Source organism: Grus americana, chromosome 10, assembly GCF_028858705.1.
Source record: "Grus americana isolate bGruAme1 chromosome 10, bGruAme1.mat, whole genome shotgun sequence".
In the NCBI taxonomy this organism is placed as follows: domain Eukaryota; kingdom Metazoa; phylum Chordata; class Aves; order Gruiformes; family Gruidae; genus Grus; species Grus americana.
In genome coordinates, this window is record NC_072861.1 from 23,958,109 (window position 1) to 23,976,905 (window position 18,797).

At 62.0% G+C, this 18,797-nt stretch overlaps 1 protein-coding gene across 3 annotated transcripts in view; it reads left to right on the top strand.

Moving 5' to 3' along the window:
- FRMD5 (FERM domain containing 5) overlaps positions 1–17,977 on the top strand; it is a 110,649-nt gene extending 92,672 nt beyond the window's left edge. For 2 of the 3 annotated variants that reach the window (XM_054837285.1, XM_054837286.1), the window contains 10 exons: positions 526–623; positions 2,540–2,663; positions 3,655–3,742; positions 6,215–6,303; positions 7,386–7,449; positions 8,373–8,464; positions 10,232–10,306; positions 11,056–11,124; positions 11,298–11,404; positions 14,983–17,977. In XM_054837285.1, the coding sequence (XP_054693260.1) occupies positions 526–623; positions 2,540–2,663; positions 3,655–3,742; positions 6,215–6,303; positions 7,386–7,449; positions 8,373–8,464; positions 10,232–10,306; positions 11,056–11,124; positions 11,298–11,404; positions 14,983–15,569 (1,393 nt within the window). In that variant the 3' untranslated portion in view covers positions 15,570–17,977. The remainder of the gene's footprint in view (positions 1–525; positions 624–2,539; positions 2,664–3,654; positions 3,743–6,214; positions 6,304–7,385; positions 7,450–8,372; positions 8,465–10,231; positions 10,307–11,055; positions 11,125–11,297; positions 11,405–14,982) is intronic. The other variant, XM_054837287.1, reaches the window with a different exon arrangement.
- Positions 17,978–18,797: the final 820 nt, after the last annotated feature.

Below are 18,797 nucleotides of genomic sequence, written 5' to 3' on the forward strand. Positions count from 1 at the left end.
CAGGCTGCAGTGGTTGCAATTGCGTTCGGGCACCGCTGCCCAAACGGGGTGAAGCATCGTGGGGGACTCCGGGGCCGGCGAGCAGAGGGGACCAGCACCTCCCCCTCTATGGGGTTCCTCCTTGCCGCGCTTTCCCTGGTGGGAACGTGCATCCGAGTGGCTCTGCCCGAGGGAGCTTCGTCTCTGCCGGCAGCCCTGCCCTGCCGCGAGTGGCCGTGCCGTGGAGCGGGGTCGGTGGAGCCCTCCGGCAGCCCTTGGGTCGGGTGCCGGCCCCGGAGCAGGAGCCAAGTGCCCGCGGGCTGGAGCGGGGCCGGACGTGTGGATCTGAGCCCCAGGACGGGCCCCGACGGGGGAGCTGCCGGTGATCAGCACTCGCTGGCTCCTTGCACGCGTAAGGTCTCGTAAATGGGCTGCTCGGAGAGAAATGTTACTGCAAGTGTCTCGTGGCAGATACTCCACATCTAAATTGCCCGTTTAGGTAATTTAAGCTTTGCTTAATAAATGGACTATCTCTTTTGTCCTCAGGTATTTAGTCTTCCTGCAGATCAAAAGGGATCTCTACCACGGCCGTCTCCTCTGCAAGACTTCGGATGCTGCTTTGTTGGCCGCCTATATCCTTCAAGGTAATGCTTTTTGACAAGATAAATTTGCTTTTCATGCTAAGTACCGATTACATTATTTCACTTACAACAGATCACTGCACCTAGAATACAAATGTCATCCTGCCCATGCGGGGCTCGTGCTTCAAGGCTGTGGCCGTGCGGTGCGGTGCTGGGCTGGAGGCGGGTGAGGACTGACGTTGGGGTCTCACCCGCAGCGGAAGCGCCGCGCTGCCGTCTGCTCCCTGAGCTGGCCCACCTGCACTGGGGACAGCGGCATCCCCGTGAGCATCCCCTCGGCTAATCCAGCCCGTGTCTCCTAGTTCTGTGCTCGTGCAGACGCAGAAGCAGCCCCGTGACAAAGCGGTTCTTTCTCTGGGGCTGCGCACGGCCCGCGGGAACTCTGGCAAGCGCCTGCGGTTTGCAGTCGCAACGAGAGCTCCAGAGTTAAACGCAGTTTTGCTGATTGCCGGGATGGATGAGGACGTCCCCAGGTAAGCTCATCGCTTGCTGCCGAGCGCCTCGGCAAAGAAAGTGCCTTTGTCAGCAAGTTGCGGAGGCGCTGGTGGAGTTTGGAGCAGGAGGTGGGAAAACCTCTGAAACCCTTCTGCCTGATCTGCCCTCCTGCCTGTTTTCCTGCCGGCGTGGCTCTGCCTGCTCTTGCCTCCACTGCCCGTGGCACCGAGAGGTGGTGCAACACCCGGATGCTCAGCGAGGATGGTCGGGCTGTTTGGAGGAGCTGGGTGGTGCTGGTGTGGTGGAAAAGCACCTTGACGTGCCGTTAGCACCCCGATGCCGTGCAGGCGGGTTTCTCTGCCCGAGGGCGCTCGGCTCGATGCGATACTGGGTCCCTCTCTGCACCCACCCCACCCCCCCCCCCCCCCCCCCCCCCCCCCGGTGCCTGTGGTCACATCCCCAGGATGAGCTGAGGAGATGCGCCCCGGCAATCAACAAAGACAAATTTCAGCTCCGAAGCATTTTTGGGTTATTTCACAGTGCCGATGTGTTTCCCCTCTTTTAGTGTTTTAAGCAGGAAACATAAAAATTAATGCAACGTCTACATTTCACTTAGGACCCGAGGCTGGGGGGAATTAAACGAGAGCAAGGTCCTTTCATCCCCGGTGGCAGGAGGCTGCCGGATTTCTGTAAATCCCGGCGGGAGACACCAGCTACAGAGCCGTGCCACAGCGAAATGCCAGCGGCGATCGCTGCCAGCTCCCGCGGGGCGCTGGGAGGGGGAGCAGAGCTGCGTCAGCCCACGCTGAGGAGGGAGCGGGGCCGAGCTCAGAAATCAGCTTGGCTCGGGCGTTTCTGCACCCCGGTCTCGGTGCTCGGGGCCGCTGGGACTGTCGGAAGGACAGACCGCCTGTCGCTGCGCTTGGAGCGGGTTTTCCAGGCGTGGGGTCGCTCCCTGCTGCTGTGTCAGCCTGTCCCCGGGATCGCCCGGCAGCAACTCCCCTGGGGCAGGGAAAGAGGGGCACGAGCTTTTCTCAATGTCACTTCACAGATTTCCAAATAATTGTATTTTTTCGAGGTGCAGTTGCATCCTTTGGGTGAGCAGAATTCGCTCGCTGCCTTGTTCCCGGCTGGGCTGGGGGCCGGGGTGCCCCGGGGTGCTCGGGGCCGATGGGCTGCCGTGGCACGGACCCGGTGCGGCTCCCGGGGGGTTCTTGACAGATAGCTTGAGGAATCAATAAACTTGGGACAGTGACCATCTGCTGCCTGGTGATTCCCAAGCAAACGGTGAAATTAATTGGATGCAGTTAATGCCTTACAAATGATCCCTCCTGATGGGAAGCACGCCCGGGTCAGAGCGGCGTTCCCGGGATGCTCTGAGCCCCGACGCTGCGCCCGGTCGCTGCAGGTTCCGCTGCCGGGATGGGGATGCACACTGCGGTCTGCGTGGTGCTGCTGTTCCTCACCCGTTCTGTCTCCCCCAGCCGAGATCGGGGACTACGACCCGGGGAAGCACCCGGAAGGCTACAGCTCCAAGTTCCAGTTCTTCCCCAAACACTCGGAGAAGCTGGAGAGGAAAATTGCGGAGATCCACAAGTCGGAGCTGAGGTACGGCCGGGCGGCTTGGCTGAGCGGGACCGCCGGCTGCCGTGGGGATTACTGCTGCGCGGCTGAGTTTTATCCCCGTTCGGGATTTTCAGCCATGCCGTGGGATGAGCACTCAGGGCTCTCGTGTGTCAGGTCCAGCCGAGAGCCGGCAGCGCTCTGGGCAGCGTTGGTAACAGCAGAAGCGCGGAGCAGAGCGAGCTTTGGGAAAGCAGCTCGTTCGGTGGCGTGGAGGCACCGCCTCAAACCCCCCCGCGAGAGGAGCTGCCGTGTCCCACCGAACCTCTGCTCGCTGAAAGGCAGATGGGATCGAGCGGCCAAGGACGAGCCGCAGAAAGTGCAGACAAATCAAAAATACACGGGCAATGCGGCAGGCCGGTCCTGCAGCCCGAGGGGGGGCTGAGGGGTTTCCCCGCTCCTGGCTGTGGGCTCAGCCGGCACAACCCGGGGGGTCCCTGGTGTAACCCGGGGGGTCCCTGCTGTTCCCCGGCGGGATGGGGACAGCGAGCAGCCCTGGCCTGGGGGACGCGAGGCGTGAGACCATCAGCAGCCCCCCGTGCTGCCATGGCGCTGGCGGTGCCCTGTGCGGGTCCCGGGGAGGACGATGTGGTTTGAACCCCCCAGAAACCCAGCCGAGCTGTGCCGTTACGTGCTGGGCCGCTGCCTTCTGCCCCACAAACTCCCCTTTTCCCCCCCGAAGAAACGCCCGTGCTGCATGCAGGGAATGCAGCCCTAAATTTTGCAGATGCTCCTGAACTTTGGTCCCGTCTAGTGCTGCTGGTTCAGCGTCTCTGCTGCCGGATCAAGCTGGCCGGAGGAGAAGGGCTGGGTGTTGGTGCTGGGCTCCCGCTGCAGACTGATTGTGCTAACGACCGTAACGGGAATATGCCATGACCGATACCTCCTGTCGTTAACACAAACCCTGTAGCCGAGGGCTGACTTTCACGTTCGTGTCTTCCCTGGATTAGTCTTTTCCCTTTTTTCCCTCCTGTAGCGGGCAGACACCAGCTACTTCAGAGCTGAATTTCCTGAGGAAAGCCCAGACTCTGGAGACCTACGGGGTTGACCCACACCCTTGCAAGGTAAAAGTTTTCTGAACGCGATTCCTTGCACTGGATCTCTCGCTCTGGCCGGTAACAAGCTGCAGAGGTGCCAGAGACCGGTCCCGAGTGCGGCCGTTGGTCGCCTGCCACAGGCTCCGGCGTCGGCAGAGCCGTGGCACGTGGGATGTGCTGGAGCCAGCAGCCCTCTGCAGCCCCAGAACCAGCCCCCGTGGGCCTGTGTGCGTGGGGGGAGCGGGGAGGGTGAGTACCCCGAAACCCTTCCAGGCAGCGGTTAGGCAAGCCCTGAGGAAGTGTTTTCACATGCAGCCAGCTCTAAAAGACAGTGGGCGATCATCTTCTGCTGAAGCCTGTAATTTGGAGGCAGTAACGAGGTCGGTAATGTGTCTGAGCAACCAGCAAGCATTAATCTGCCTGGGACGGTCTGTCACTCTGCGCTTCCCTGGCCGGTAATCCGGTTTCCTGATTGAAATGCTTTTTATTGACTGTCGATGTCATTGCATTGGGCTCGCTCTGGTCCCTTATAATCCTATCGCATGCAGATGGGTGCGGGATGCAAAGCAGACGGAGAATTTTACTATCGGGGCAGCGCCTGCTCTGCGGTCCCCAGGGCTTTGAACTGAATTATGCCGCGTACGCACCCACATCACAGTAAAGGTACTGGGCCGGGGTGGGGCTGTCCCGGGCACCGGTGCTCTGGGATTGCCAGGCTGGAGGAGCTGCACCACGGCGCCAGTTCAGCTCTCCCGCATTGCCGGCTGGATTGGGCCGTGCTGCCCTGGGAGCGATGCTCAGCACGTCTGGCCCAGTGCCGGTGCTGGGGGCTCTGTGCTTTGCTCTTATTTCCCTGTGGGGTCCTGTGCCCCATTTGGCATCCCTCAAGCCCTCAGCTCCGCATCCTCGCCTCAGCACCCCCCCACCCTTCCCAGGGGACACCCTGCTGCTCCGCTCCCCTCTCCACCCCAGCCGGGAGGGAGCTCAGCCCCACTCCTCCCATCCCAACACAGCAACCCCAAAACTGAGCAGCGTCCAGCCTGACACCCCATTCATCTCCGAGCTGCCCCGCTCGCTCCCTGCGCCCACAGCACCAGCCACAGCCCGGGGGCGAGCGGGGTCCGTACCCACCGGGACGGGATGTCCCTCTGCGGGACCCGGCTCCTCCCTTTCCCCAAGGTTTTCCTGGATTTGGGCAGCCCGGGGCCGGAGCTGTTGCTGGGCTGGTGCATTACCTATGGGCTGGTTTCTGCAGCGATCCGCGGAAATCTTCCTTCTTTTCCCAGACAGGGCTGCTGCGTCTCGGACGCCATGAGTTTGGGGATTTGCGTCTTGCCTTGTGCAGGGCATTGGGTTGAGGTTCAGGGCTTTTGGCCGTTCACCCTTGACACATTAAGACAGATTTTTTTTTTTTTTTTTTTAATCTAATCTGGATTTAAAACCGATTTGTTCTCTGCTCAGATTCAGAAGGTCTTATCACAACGCTGGCTCCCTGCCGTCCCTGCACCGTACCAGCGGGGTAACCGAGATCCAGCGTCCCGGGGTGGGAAGCAAACACCAGAGAAGATGTCTCACCTCTTGATTAAACAAGTGCAGGGCACAACTGGGAGCAGAGGGGGAGAATTGTACCCCTAAAATTGGGAGATCCTGGGCACAGGGCGTCCCAGCCACGGGCAGAGCTGCCCCGCGGATGCGGGGCAGCTCTGCCCGTGGCTGGGATGCCCCGTGCCATGCTTTGCCCCGAGAAAACGTTGCAGACACCAAACATAAATCAATCTTCTGTAACCACCCCTGTAAAATTCCTTTCCTGCTTTTCCTGCCCAATGCACCAGAAGTCCCGAGCCTGGCACGCACCTTCAGCTCAGCGTCCTTCAAAAACCATCTGAACGTCTGCCGGCCGAATAAAAATCAGGGCGAATCTAACAATTACTGAATGGCCACAACTGTTTCATAATATTTTTAAAATTCAGTGTATCTCTGTTTTGTTCCGTGCACACCAGCGCAGTTAATGATTGCTTCCCTGGAGTCTAGACGTTATGATTAAGTTAAACTGCTGCCTTGCTCCGTAAATGACACTAATTATTGGTCTTAAACCGCCTCGATGCCGCCCAGCTGCACTGGCTGCGCAGGGCTGGGAGGGAGTCAAGTGTAACGGGGTTTTTACCATTTTTCCGGTTTAATCATTAGTGAAAGGGTTGGTGGGGCACTGCCTTTGCTCTTTATTCCTCCCTAGCAAGCGGATGGGAGCGCCGGGGCCGGGAGCTGTATTGCGGTTTCTCCTCATTAGTGCCGCCGTACCGGCTGCCCCGTTATTCGGCCGCGGGTTTTGCCGTGTGTGTGTGTGTCGCGGTCGGGATGAACCTGCCAGGAGCATCGTGCTGGCAGAGACGGCACGGAGGGTGCTGCATCCCCACCGCCTTTAGGGCTGAGGGTCGCCGGTGGCGTGCAAGCGTTGCCGGCTCAGCGACATTTTGCTGAGAAATTGCTGTTTTCTTCCAGGATGTGTCGGGGAACGCAGCGTTTTTGGCCTTCACTCCCTTCGGTTTTGTTGTTCTGCAGGGAAACAAGAGAGTTCACTTCATCAAGTGGTGAGTTCCTGCCCTGGCATCGCCCACGGTGCCCTGGGAGCCGCGCCGGCCGGCTCGCTTCTGCGAGATGCGCGCGGTGCTGCAGGGAGGCGGCAGCCAGTGCCCCCGCGTCGCCCCAGGGCATTCGAGGATGCTCGGGTGAGCTCCCATGGACGGGGCGCGTGGGTGAGCCCAGCGCCAGGCGCCTTCCCCGGGCGCTCGCACCGCACTGGGGTAGGGGCGATGCGCCCGTGCGGAAGGGTGGTACGTGCACCCAGTGCCCACGTCTGAGCCGGGACGGGGTCTGAGCAGAGGACATGGAGGGGAGCGATGCTGCGGCAGCTGGAAAACCTGTCCTGTGCCCCGTGCACGCTTGCACCCGCGCACCCATGAGCTTGCACGCTCGCGTCTCAGAAGCAGGGCAGAAAACAGGTCCGCTTCACGTGCCGTGCGGTCACCGCGCTGCCGGGGCAGCGGGACTTCCCTGGGGAAGCGAGAGCGACGCTGAGCGGAGCCTGCGATGTGTGCTCGGGGTGTCACTTCTCGCCTTGCCCAGGAGCTGGCTGCCCCCGTTGCTCCAGCGTTCGCTGGGCTCCCGGCTCCGAGGGCTTTTCCACGCTGGCCCCTAAGCCCGCTCCTGGGCCGTACGCTGCAGGGCTCTCCCGTGTGAGCCGCGCTCTCTCCATTTGCTTTGTTGCCCCCAGACTTCTTATTTTCCACGTTTGTCGACATTCACCTGGATCGTGCGTGCGTTGGCCGAGTCCCCGGAAAGTCCCCTCTGCCCCTCTGAACGTGGTTGTGCTGTTCCTCGGTCTTTGCTGCACCCCAGATTTTGGCCGGTGTGTCTGTCCCTCGCGCTGGCATTGCCACGGCCGGTGCCCGTGTGACGACGTCCCAGCGACTCTGGGATGCCCCGTCGACCATGGGCTCCACCCCAGGGCATCCCCCCTCTCCAGCTGCTGGTTTCGGAGCCAGGGCTCCCCTCACCGCCCCGTGGCACCTCCCAGGGACCGACAACACCCGCTGCCATCCCCAGATCCCAGCTCCTGACCCGCAGCCCCAGGGCGCTGCAGCCTCTCACCTGCCTGTCCTTGTCCTTTCAGGAACGAGGTGACCAAAATGAAATTCGAAGGGAAGACTTTCTATTTGTACGTAAGTCAGAAGGAGGTGAGTGCTTTCCCTTCCCGGGGGACTTCCCGAGCGCAGCCGCGGTCGTGGCTCTGCAGGTTCCCCATGCACTCGGCAGGCTGCAGCCTGCAGCAGCGTCACCCTGCGGTGCAGGGACACGGGCACGGTGGCAGGGGCTGCAGGTCGGGGGCAGCGCTGGGGTCACCTCCCTGCTCCTGCTGGCACCTTGCTCTGGGTGTCAGAGCCCGCAGACGCTGGGTGAGCCCCAGGCTGTGCCGTGGTGAGGGCTCTGCCCGGAGCCCGGGAGCTCCCGCAGCCTCTCGCCGTGCCTGCCTGCCACAGCCACATCCCGCGTTTGGGGTCATTGTGGCTATTTGTCACCCACGTCCCGCGTTTGGGGTCGTTGTGGTTATTTGTCACCCACGTCCCGCGTTTGGGGTCATTGTGGCTATTTGTCACCCACGTCCTGCATTTGGGGTCGTTGTGGTTATTTGTCACCCACGTCCCGTGTTTGGGGGTCGTTGTGGCTATTTGTCACCCACGTCCCGTGTTTGGGGGTCGTTGTGGCTATTTGTCACCCACGTCCCGCATTTGGGGTCGTTGTGGCTATTTGTCACCCACGTCCGGCTCAGTCGGACCTGGTGAAGGAAATCAGCCTGAAAACTTCTGGCTGAAATTGGCCCCCGTGCAAGCCATCAGCATGATTTTTTTAAAAAAAATGTATTTCTGGAGATTCAAAGGGAAGGTAAGCCAGAGGAGGTGGGTGGCAGGTCACCAGCACCCGTCCATCGAGCGAGGTGCTGTGCCGGCTGGTGCTCTGTCGTCTCCCGGCGCTGTCACCGGCTCAGAGGAGGATCTGCCCCGTCTCAGCGCTGCTCTGGCCTCCGTCCGCGCCCCCAGCGTGCTGCCGGGTGGGCACCGCTCGCTGGTTCCCCTGCCGACTCCTCGTCTTTCTCCTTCAGGAAAAGAAAATTGTTCTTACGTATTTTGCCCCAACACCGGAAGCCTGCAAGCACCTCTGGAAGTGTGGGATCGAAAACCAGGCTTTCTACAAGTAAGCGTGGGGCCACCCCGGTGTGCACGGGGGGGTTCTGCATCTCCCCGTGGGTCGGCGCTGCCCCGCACTGCAGCTCCATCCAGGTACCGGGTCGGGCGCTGGCTGTCGCCAGCAGCGTGGCACCCCGTCCCGTGGCCCCGGCAGAGCCACCAGCCACCAAAAGTGCCGGTGCCCCCGCGCTGGGGGCTCTGCCCCGTGGGGTCCCTCCCGCCCCCCCTGCCGCTGGGCTCATCCCTCCCCAGTGAACCTTCTTCTGACCCAATATTCGGGGGTGGATTTTCAAAATGGCTCTGCAGGGGCTGTTTGTGCTGACTCTCGCGCTCCTGCTGGAGCGGAGGCGGTGCCGGGGGCGCTTTAGAGAAGCCTGCCTTGTAGTGGGGAAGGCTCAAAAACTTTCAGAAATAATCTGCTCCTGAGCCCTTTGGGGTCACGTTAATGCCTCAGGGGAAATACTCCAGGACTGGGGAGGCGATGCGCAGCCTGGGCGGCTGGGGACGCTGCCTCGGGGGGACCCTCCCTGCCGCTGCCTGGCTTTGGGGACCTCGGGGCTGGGGGTGTCACCCGGGCGCTGGGAGCTGCTGCCTGCGGGGGGGGGGAGGATGGGGGGGGTTTCCCCTTCCCCAGCAGCTCTGGGCCCCTCGGGCCGTGGCGGCGAAGGCAGCGTTCTGCCCCGGTTTGGTTACTCGGGTGCCGCGAAAGGGTTGTGGAAGTGAAAGGGCGAGGTCGTGGGCTGGACTGTGCCGAAAAGCCGGGGAGGTGCCAGGTGGGGCTGTTTGGTTTTAGCATCCTGCTCATGTTTTACTTAAAAATAGCCTGCTTTGTGCTCTGTAATGAGTTTTATTTTAATCAGCGAGATGCGAGATAAAGCGTGTGATGTATTCTCTTTGGGAATACTGCAATCAGCAGCTGCAATCAGCAGGTTTCATTTCTCATTATATTAACATGAAATGAAATTGCAATATTGCTTTACAAATCTTTTTATGATTAATCATGTCAGTAAATTACTGGTGGATTATGCACCCGGTGGAGTGGACTGTGGGCTCGGCCGAGGTGCTGCCGGCCTCCCGCCGGGGTGAGGGACCGGCTCCCCCGGGATGAGGAGGAGACAGGATGGTCCCTCCCGATGGTTTTGCCCACCGCTGGCCGGACTGACCGCGGCGAGCGCCGGCCTGCCTGGGACGGGCCGATTGCCGCTGCCCTGCGATGCAGAGGTGCTGGCCAGGGCTGTTCCCCCCTGGAGAGTTTCAGCCCCGTGCGGCTGCTGCGTGCGGGTGCTCGCTGGGGACCCGGCACGAGCTGCAGCCCGAGCCCCTTGGCAGCAGGTCGGTCCGGAGCCCGGGCAGGGGCTGGGCAGCGCTCCCGCTGCCGGCAGGGACGTGCCGTCCTGGCAGAGAGGGCTGCGGGGCGATGCCATGAGGGTCCAGGCGCTCGTGTCCCATCAGCCGGTGCCACTCCACCGCTGCCGGCGGCTTCTTTCGTTCCTGGTGGTGTTTCGCATCTCCAGGGCTCTGCTCTTGTAATTGGGCCTGGTTGCTGTTTGCCGGCAGCGCGGCTCCCTCCCTCCCTCCGATGCTGGGGAGTCTGGCAGGGATGATGCCCTGAGAGCATCAGCAGAGCAACCAGTCCTCATCACCGCTGCGGGGCACTGGAAACGAAAGGGCGAAGGCTTTGCCACGAAGCGGTGCCGGGGGCCGTATGCTGCCTGGGTGCTCAGCGCCTGGCTGGCGATGCAGGATGCTCACGCAGCTCTTGGTGCTGTTGCAGGTTGGAGAAGTCGAGCCAGGTCCGGACGGTGTCCAGCAGCAACTTGTTCTTCAAGGGAAGCCGGTTCCGATACAGGTAAATAACGCCCGGCAGCAGCAGCTCCTGGAGGTGCTGTGGGGGCTCCTTGGGGTGTGCCGTGGGGAGCAGCCGCGGGCTGCAGCGGTCTGAGGACCTGCAAAGGGTCCTGCTGTCACCAGAGGTCCTCCCATTGCAGCGCTGCCGCCTCACCGAGGCTGTCACCGCTTCCTTCTCCGTCTCACAGCTGACATCCCTCGCGCCAGCCCCAGAACCGCAGATTTTTGGAGGGGCAGGAGTGGAGGGTGGGAGAGGACGGGGGAGCTTTGGGCTTTGGTTTGTGAGAACAAGGAGTGAAACGAATCACCGCAATCCCTACATTCCTGGGGGGTGTTGCTCCTCCCTGGCCCTGGAGCGAGAGCCTGGAGCTGGGAGCTGGGATCTCTGCAGGATGAGAGACCCCAGCGCATCCCCAGCTGCGAGGTGCACGATGCTGGCACCCTCCTTGCTGGCCCGGGACGGCCCAGACACCCATGGCATGTGTCCCCCCCGGGGGGAGTGACCCCACGGTGCCCAGCACCTCATGCCAGGAGCAGCAGTAAAACGTGTCAGCCCAGCCGTTCCCTGCTCGTCCCATCACCCTTCTCTCCAGCAAATATTTCTGCTTTCCCCTGGAGCTGTGGGGAGAGCCCCCCACCAGCCCGTGTGCGTGGCGAGGGGGCCGGGCCGCGGTGTGCCGCGGGGGAAGCTCACGGCTCGCCGGTGCGGCTGCCACATCCTCACGGCTGCTGTTCTCCAACTGCCTGCAGCGGCCGCGTTGCGAAGGAGGTGATGGAGTCCAGCGCCAAGATCAAGAGGGAGCCCCCCGAGATTCACCGGTAAGAGCCCGGCAGCAGCGGCACGGCGTGGTGCTGCCCACGGGGCCGGGGCCTCCCAGGGGTTCAGTACCCGGCTCCCCGGGACGGTGGGGGGGCCGAATGGGAGAGCTGCCACGCGCCTGGGACTCCGGCACCGTCCAGGGCTCTGACACCGTCCCCGTTCTCATCCCCAGGGCCGGGCTGGTGCCGAGCCGGAGCTGCCCCTCCATCACCCACGGCCCCCGCCTGAGCAGCGTGCCCCGCACCCGGAGGAGAGCCGTGCACATCTCCATCATGGAAGGTAGGGCACGGGGCGGCGCTCCCTGCCGCTGCCGGGGCACAGGAGCCGGGGCAGCCCCACCGCTGGGGACACACGCACGTATGCACACATGCACGCATATGCACACACACACACACACGTATGCACACACACATGTATGCACACACACACGTATGCACACACACACGTATGCACCCACGTGCAACCACAAAAAGCAGACACATACCCACCCCCACCCCCACCCCATCCCACCGCCCCCCCCCCAGCTGATTTTTGTAGCCCCTGAGGCTGATGTGGGGACACCGGGGCGGGAAGGTCCCGACGTGTCCCCAGGGCCTTGCGGCAAGGCTTGGCGGCACCAGACGTCGCTCTTGCGGCTCGGGGCCACTTTGGCACCGACAGCTGAGCCCAGGCCAAGTGGAGGGCCGGTTCTGGGACAGACGTTTCCAGTGCAGAAGCAAAGCGGAGCAGAATTGCTCAGCACCGGTCATTTAGATTAAACCAGAAATTCAGCAAAAGGCCTCAGGTTGCCCTGACCGCTCTGACCGAGGGCAGAGGTGAGCGAGCCCTGCTTTGAAGCGACCCCGGCAGCCCCGTGCCGGCGTGCCTCGCTCTGCTCTTCCAAGCACGGCCCTGGTTTGAGCGTAAAGCAAACCTGGGGAGGTACGGCACTGCCCGGGGGGTCCCGGCGGAGCAGAGCGTTACCGAGAGCCGTAGTGCCGGGGCCTGACCGCGCACAGGAACACGCTGGTCTGCAAAAGAACTTGTCGCCCACCTGGGAGCAGCTGCTGGCCGGCCGGTGGCCACGGCCGATGGCTTGCCTTGGGAAACGCTGGGTTTCGGCCGGTCTGCCAGGCTGGATCACTGCGCCAGCCTGCGGCGGGGACGCTGGTACCCCCGTCCCGTGGGTGGGATGCACCCGGGAAGGAGGGCTGGCAGAGGGCAAAACGCTGGGACCAGCCCTGGAGCTGCCCCACGGGGCTGGGGACAACGCTGGGGGCTGTGCCGCTGGTGACGGCGGTGTCTGACTCCCGGTGATGCCGGGGCGACGGAGAGCGGTGCATGTGGTGGGTGCTGCTGCTGTGCGTCGGGGCCGTGTGAACGTGCACAAAAGTTTGGGAAACTGGGAGGTGGACGAGGGCCCGGGGACGGCAGGGAGCGTGGGGCGAGAGGGAGGGTGCACCCTGCGGCCGTGCCCTGCTCCCGGGTGGGCTGTGGGGCCAGCCCCCACCCCGGCACAGCCGCACCGATCCTGCTGCCCGGGCTACGGGCAGGGACAGGGCGCAGAATGCTGCCTGCCCAAAGGGACGGTTCCCTCAGAGCAGGAAAGGGAATTTTTTCCATCGAGGGAGCCCAGGGCTGACGTCTGTGCTGATTTTTTTGGGGCAGGAGCGTGCCCAGCAGCCCTGCAGACAGGGTCACCTCTGCTGCCCTGGTAAATGTGAGCACCCTCTCCCCCGCCTCCCACGCGTGCCGTTGCGAAGCAGCAAGAGCATTAAATAGCGTCCCACGATAAATTACTTGGAGCTGGCACAGGCTCCCAGCACCACCCCTGCCCCGGCAGCTCGTGCCCTGCCAGCAGCTGCTTTTCTTCGCTCTCACTTCAGCTCGGTCCCGTGGAAATGTGGGAGCCCAAAATAGCCCTGGCCCTGGGGCCAGCAGCGCCAGCCCCACTTGCGTCAGCCGTGCCGGTGGGCGAGCAGCCGTCCCCGCACCCCCTCGCAGTCCCCGTGGGCGCCCTGTGCCGCGGGCCAGGCCAGCCGCTGCCTGTGCCGCCATGGTGAAGTGCCTGATAAAGATTAAAACCAAAGTCAGCGTCCACCTGCGGCTCATCAACCACTGCTGCCGGGAGGTGAGGGTCCGCGTGCTGGCCCTGGGGCCACGGCTGCTGGCCCGGGCTCTGGGGGCTTTGCCGCTCCTCCCGGCTCTCCCCGGCCTCGGCTGTGATGCTCCGCATGGCCCTGGGGACGTACCCGCACCAGGTAACGCTGCGCCGCCAGGCTGCGCGGGGTCTGGGCTCTTCTTCGGCCGGAGTGTCCCTGGGGTCCCCACGGGCTCCCTGTGACCGCAGCCCGGGGGGATGTGGGAATGTCGGCTGCAGGACGCGTGCCGTGGGGAGCGGGCAGGACCCTGGGTCGTTATTACCACGAAGCAGCTCCAGTTTCGGGGCTGGCCCCAGCTTTCCCTAGAGTCTCTAGCTTTTTACATCAGTCTCACGGTGCAAGCAGGTGGCAGGACGGTCTGGGTCTGGGGGGGACCGGCACCGCCCACATTGCAGTGATGACTGGGGGGGGACCCCCCCCATCGGCCGCCCTCCCTGGGGAGCCAAGCTGCTGCCCACCCCGGTGGGTGCCTGCCCTGGACAGGACGCAGCGGGTGCAGCAAGGGGATGTGCACATGAGCTTTGTGAGGCACCAGCAGACATAGCTGTCGGGGCGAGAACACGTTTATTCCTCCGCTGTGCTTATCGCCTGCGCTGCCCCTCGCGCTCAGTGCCCGCAGCAGCACTCGCGTTAAGCCGAGCTGAGCCGGCGGTATCCGGGGAGTATTTACAAGCAAGAGGTTGCAAAGCCCTGGGGAATGCAGGCAGGGCGGGCTCCAGGCTTTTCGCTTCACCGTCCAGCAGCACGTGAGCCAGGACACCCAGCGACACCGTGCCACGGTGCTTTGGTGCACTGTGCCCTCCCCAGCTGGGGAAACGTCCAGCCCCGTTCCCCCCCACAGTGGCACTGGGGACCCGCTGGTCCTGGCCACCGCCACCTTCAGACGCCCTCCCTGGCACGAGGGACGCTGTGCCGGCACACCTTCCACACGTGTCGTCCCGAGGTCATCTCCCCAGGGCGGGTGGGCAGTTGCGTGCTGCCCACGGGGGCTGCGGCTCAGCCGGGACCCCCCGCGCCTCCTCGGAGTGCAGGGCTTTGGCCGGGGAGGGCCGTGCTGGCCGGGAGGGGAATCTGCATGGGTGTCTGGGTAAGGAGCACCCCGTGGGCTGCAGCAGGCCCGGCTGCCTCCAGCAGCGCCGGGGAGAGCTTGTCCCCGGCTCAGGGCCGGCAGGACCCAGCGGCAGCCCCAGCGTGGACCCCTCGGGGTGCCTTTCTGCCCCCCCCCGCATCGCTGTTATGGCCGCGCTTCCCAGCTCATCCCTGCCTGCGTCTTGGTAGTGCGGGCAGCCTGCCCACAGGCAGGGGTTGGTGCTGCCGACGGCAGAGGGGCCTCAAGCACACGGCGGGCGGCTGCCTGGGCGCTGTCACCTCAGAGCGGTTACAGCACTCGGACGTGTTGGTGACCGACTGACGACAGGCCCAGGCCCCTGCCTGCGGCCCAGACTGACAGCCAGCGGCTGTCAGTGACGGTGACAAGTCACGCGGGTGTTGGAGCGCCACCGCTGCAGTCACCAGCTGCAGGGAAGGGGCTGCTGTGGGCCCCAGCGGGGCAGATGGACAACACGAACCAGCCGGCGGCAGCCATGTGCTGTCCCCATGGGGGACACCGGGCCGGCGGCAGTGCCGAGCGGGGGGGGGGTGTTTCCAGCAGCGGGAGGGACCCCCCTTCGCACCGCTGAGCGTCCCTCTTTTCCCCCCACCTTGCTTTCCCCCCAGGCCTGGAGTCTCTGCGCGACAGCGCCCACTCGACCCCGGTGCGCTCAGCCTCCCATGGCGACGCCTTCGCAGCCCCCGGCCGGAGCGGCCGCGCCGAGAGCAGCGAGCGGGTGGCCGTCATCGCCGACGAGAACTACAGCCCAGCGGACAGCGTGCTGCCCACGCCGGTGGCCGAGCACAGCCTGGAGCTGATGCTGCTCTCGCGGCAGGCGAACGGGGCCCCGTGCAGCATCGAGGAGGAGAAGGAGTCGGAGGCCGGCACGCCGGCGGCAGCCGAGGCGGAGGAGGCGGGTGGCGAGCTGCGGGCCCTGTGCCCGGGCGCCGGCGGCCTGGGGGCGGCGCAGGCGGAACAGGTGAATAAGTTTGTTTTAAGTGTCCTCCGTTTGCTCCTTGTGACAGTTGGACTCCTCTTTGTTTTGCTCCTCCTCCTGATCGTCCTTACCGAGTCCGACCTTGACACTGCCTTTTTCCGTGATATCCGCCAGACCCCCGAGTTCGAGCAGTTCCATTACCAATACTTTTGTCCCCTCAGGCGATGGTTTGCCTGCAAAGTCCGCGCCGTGGTAAGCCTGCTCATTGACACCTGAAGGCAGGAGTCGCCACGTAACTAGCCGGGGGCCTGGGGAGAGACCTGCCGCCGTCCCCCCGCGTGCGGGACCCGCCGGGGTGCCTTCGGCACACACACTAACCCTCCCTTCCCGACCCAGAGCACAGCGCGGCCGAGGAGGCGGCTTTCCCGGAGGAAGAGGAGGGTGGGCGCAGCCCCCGGGGCCTCCTCCTCCCTGTGCTCAGCCGCGCTGCTCCCACCCCCGGAGCCCGCACAACACTTTACCGTTTCGAATCTCACAGACGCGCGTACGACTTCGGAAGCACCGAGCAAAGAGAGGAATTGATTTTACTCTTGCCGCCCATCATTGTACGAGCATCAGCCGGGAGGCTCGCGATGCTGCGTTACGCAGGAGCTTTAGCAATGGTGCTACTGAGTATTAATTTAAACACTCGTGTACTCTTTCGTTATTAAATCCGCCACTGTGCACACCACTACCACCACCTCCCAAGTACCGCTTTGCAGAAATCCCTCCCTGCTAACCGGAGTCTCTTACGCGGCGACGCGCGGCGTGACGCTACCGGGGGAGGCCCCGGTGCCCCCATCCCAGCGGGCGCGCCAGCCGGCTCCCTGCGGTGCAGCATCGCCCCGCGCTGCAGACTCGGCCTTTCGTCACTTTTTCTGAGCCTTCAGGCGTCGGTGCTCCCGAGGGCAGGGAGAGCACGGGCAGGCAGAGCACGCCAGGCACCCTCGGCCAAGCCTGGGCGCGTAGCCCATAGTGACCGTGTCGGATTTATTAGGAAGACCTTTAGCCTCCGAAAGTTGTACCTGTTTTGTACAAAAAAAAAAAAAAAAAAAAAAAAAAAAAAAGAAGAGACTGTTTCAAGGTCTATTTTAACAACAAAAATGCTATTTTGTTATCGAATCTAATCAAGTCTTTTTTTACTTTACGGATTGGGTGACCGTAGTGTGCTGTACCAAGCGGTTCGTGTTGAGCAAATGGTTTAAGAGTAAACGCTTTTGTAGCCTGGAAGCCTAACGCCAGATTAACCCGTTGCTAGTTTTGGAATACAGAAAGGAGCTATAATTTTGTGACTTTTCTGAAGACAAAAAGGACAGAAGAACAGGAGTGGAGGCGACCCTGAACAAGCCAATGGACAACCGTTAGACCTGTCTGTTCTTAAGCAAAAATCAATAAACCCAACTCATCGTACTTGTGACATAACCACCGGGACCTTCAGTGACCTGGGAAGCAGCAGTCTATTTACACAGGGAGCAATAAAAGCCAATTCTGTTCCGTTTTGGTTGAGAAGTTGGACATACTTAACAAAAAAGGTGAAAACAGGTGAGCAAGTTTTATTTCATCTCAGGGAGAGATTTTACGTAAGCTGGGGCCATAACTGCAGTTTTACAAAGCCTGATTTCCGTGTTCCTGTCTCTGCGCATCCCACCATCCACCACCGCACGCGCGCGAGCGCCGCTCCCCGCCAAGGCTGGCGCCTGGCGAAGGAGCATGACGATGACGTTGGTCGATTAAACACCACGACAGGTCGGCCAGACTTGGATCGTTTGTCCCTGCAATAAAGAGAGAGGTCCCGCTTAACTACTGTCTGTCGGGGGAATTAAGACCCAAGCCGTCGTGTCTCACCGCTCACACGAGGGCCGAGGAGGGTTTCGCGTAGAGCCCCGAGCTCCGGCGCAGGCAGGAGACGCTACGAGCGCTGCCAGGAGACGGAGGATCGATTTTTACGTGATAGCCCGTTTTATGCAACATAGCAAAATTAACTCTTAGCGTAGTGTTCCTACCTCAGTCCGTAGTTCATGGTGTTTCTATGCAGTGCGTGATAGTCCCGAACCTGACGTTTTCCAGCCCCGGGTTGAAGATGTTCCCTCCTCCTCACTGCTGATGTCATGCGTGATGTCGTAACAGCACAGCCCTGTCCGCCAGCGCGGCGCCCGGCCCCGCACCCAGACATAAGACATCTTCCTTCCAAACAGAGCGCAGCCTCCAAGTACTGACCCTGGGAACCCTCCATATCGGCTTCTCTAGAATAGCGGTAACGCCAGACCTAGTTTACCTCTGCAGTTTTCACCCAGCGTTTTACTGCAAAACCACGAGAACTGGTGATTTTTCATCGTATGTTTTTCCTGTACGTTCCATATTACGTCTTGTGTTTCACTACCTGTTAGTTTTACCTGTCTTTATATTAAAATGTTGTTTCCATAGATTCCTATGTCAGAAAACAAAAAATAAATCTCCTAATAGTGTACTGCATCTTTAAGCAGTAGACGGTAAAATTCCTGAAAATGTGAATTTCTTAGTTTTCATAAAAAAAGAATCTAGAAATTAACCTTTCATGTGCCAAATACTGTGTTACGTTTTTCCTTCAAAATGTACCTTTTTCTACATATTCAATATCTTAGTTAGCATAAAATCATTGGTGCCATGAAAAGTATTTTTAAATTTAAATAAATATTTAAATATCATGAAAACCAGAGTCGGTATGAGATTTCTTCGGTATTTATGGTGTCAGTACCAATTCTTTGCTCAGCTCAGCCCCCCTGAGGAAGGTGCCTTTCAGCAGCCCGCTCCCAAGACACCGCTGCCGCAGGTCGGGCCCCCGGCCGGGCACAGGACCCGCCTGCCCTCGGCCAACCCCCCCTGCTTGGCGTCGCTCTACGAACAGGCTGCTGGGGGGAGCGGACGCGGCCCAGCGCAGCGATGCACAGATGACACGCAACACCCCCCGTGTCCTCCTGCTCCCCGTTCTGCTGAGCTGTTAACCGGGGCTGGCAGCTGGTTTCGCGGCTCATCGGGGCGAACACAGCGGCAGCGGGCAGGAGCAGCCCCAGGCTGGCAGGACCTAAGGGGAGGCGCGGAGGGCAGGACGCTCATCCCGCCGTCAAGGGGAGCGCTAAGCCAGGGGCACCCAAAGGAGCCCTCAACCCTCCTGCGGCCCAACTGCCGCCTCCGGGGCGACAGCGGACCCCAGCAGCTGCAGCGCTGGTGGCAGAGGCACGGTCTTACCGCGAGCGTGCAGCGCAGGTTCCTGCAGGCCCCCTGCCAGCACCGGAGTACGTTAAACGTCGGCTTACAACAGCAGCAGCCTCTCCACAGCGGCGTGTCCTTAAGAGTGCGCGTGGTGTCACCAACAGTGACAACCGGGAACACGAGCTCCACGGAGCTCTTTCAGGTACGACACAGCCCTCCCTCCTCAGAGGGGCTGGTGGGTGCGGAAAGGGGAGCTGGGGGGGGCCAGCAACCCCA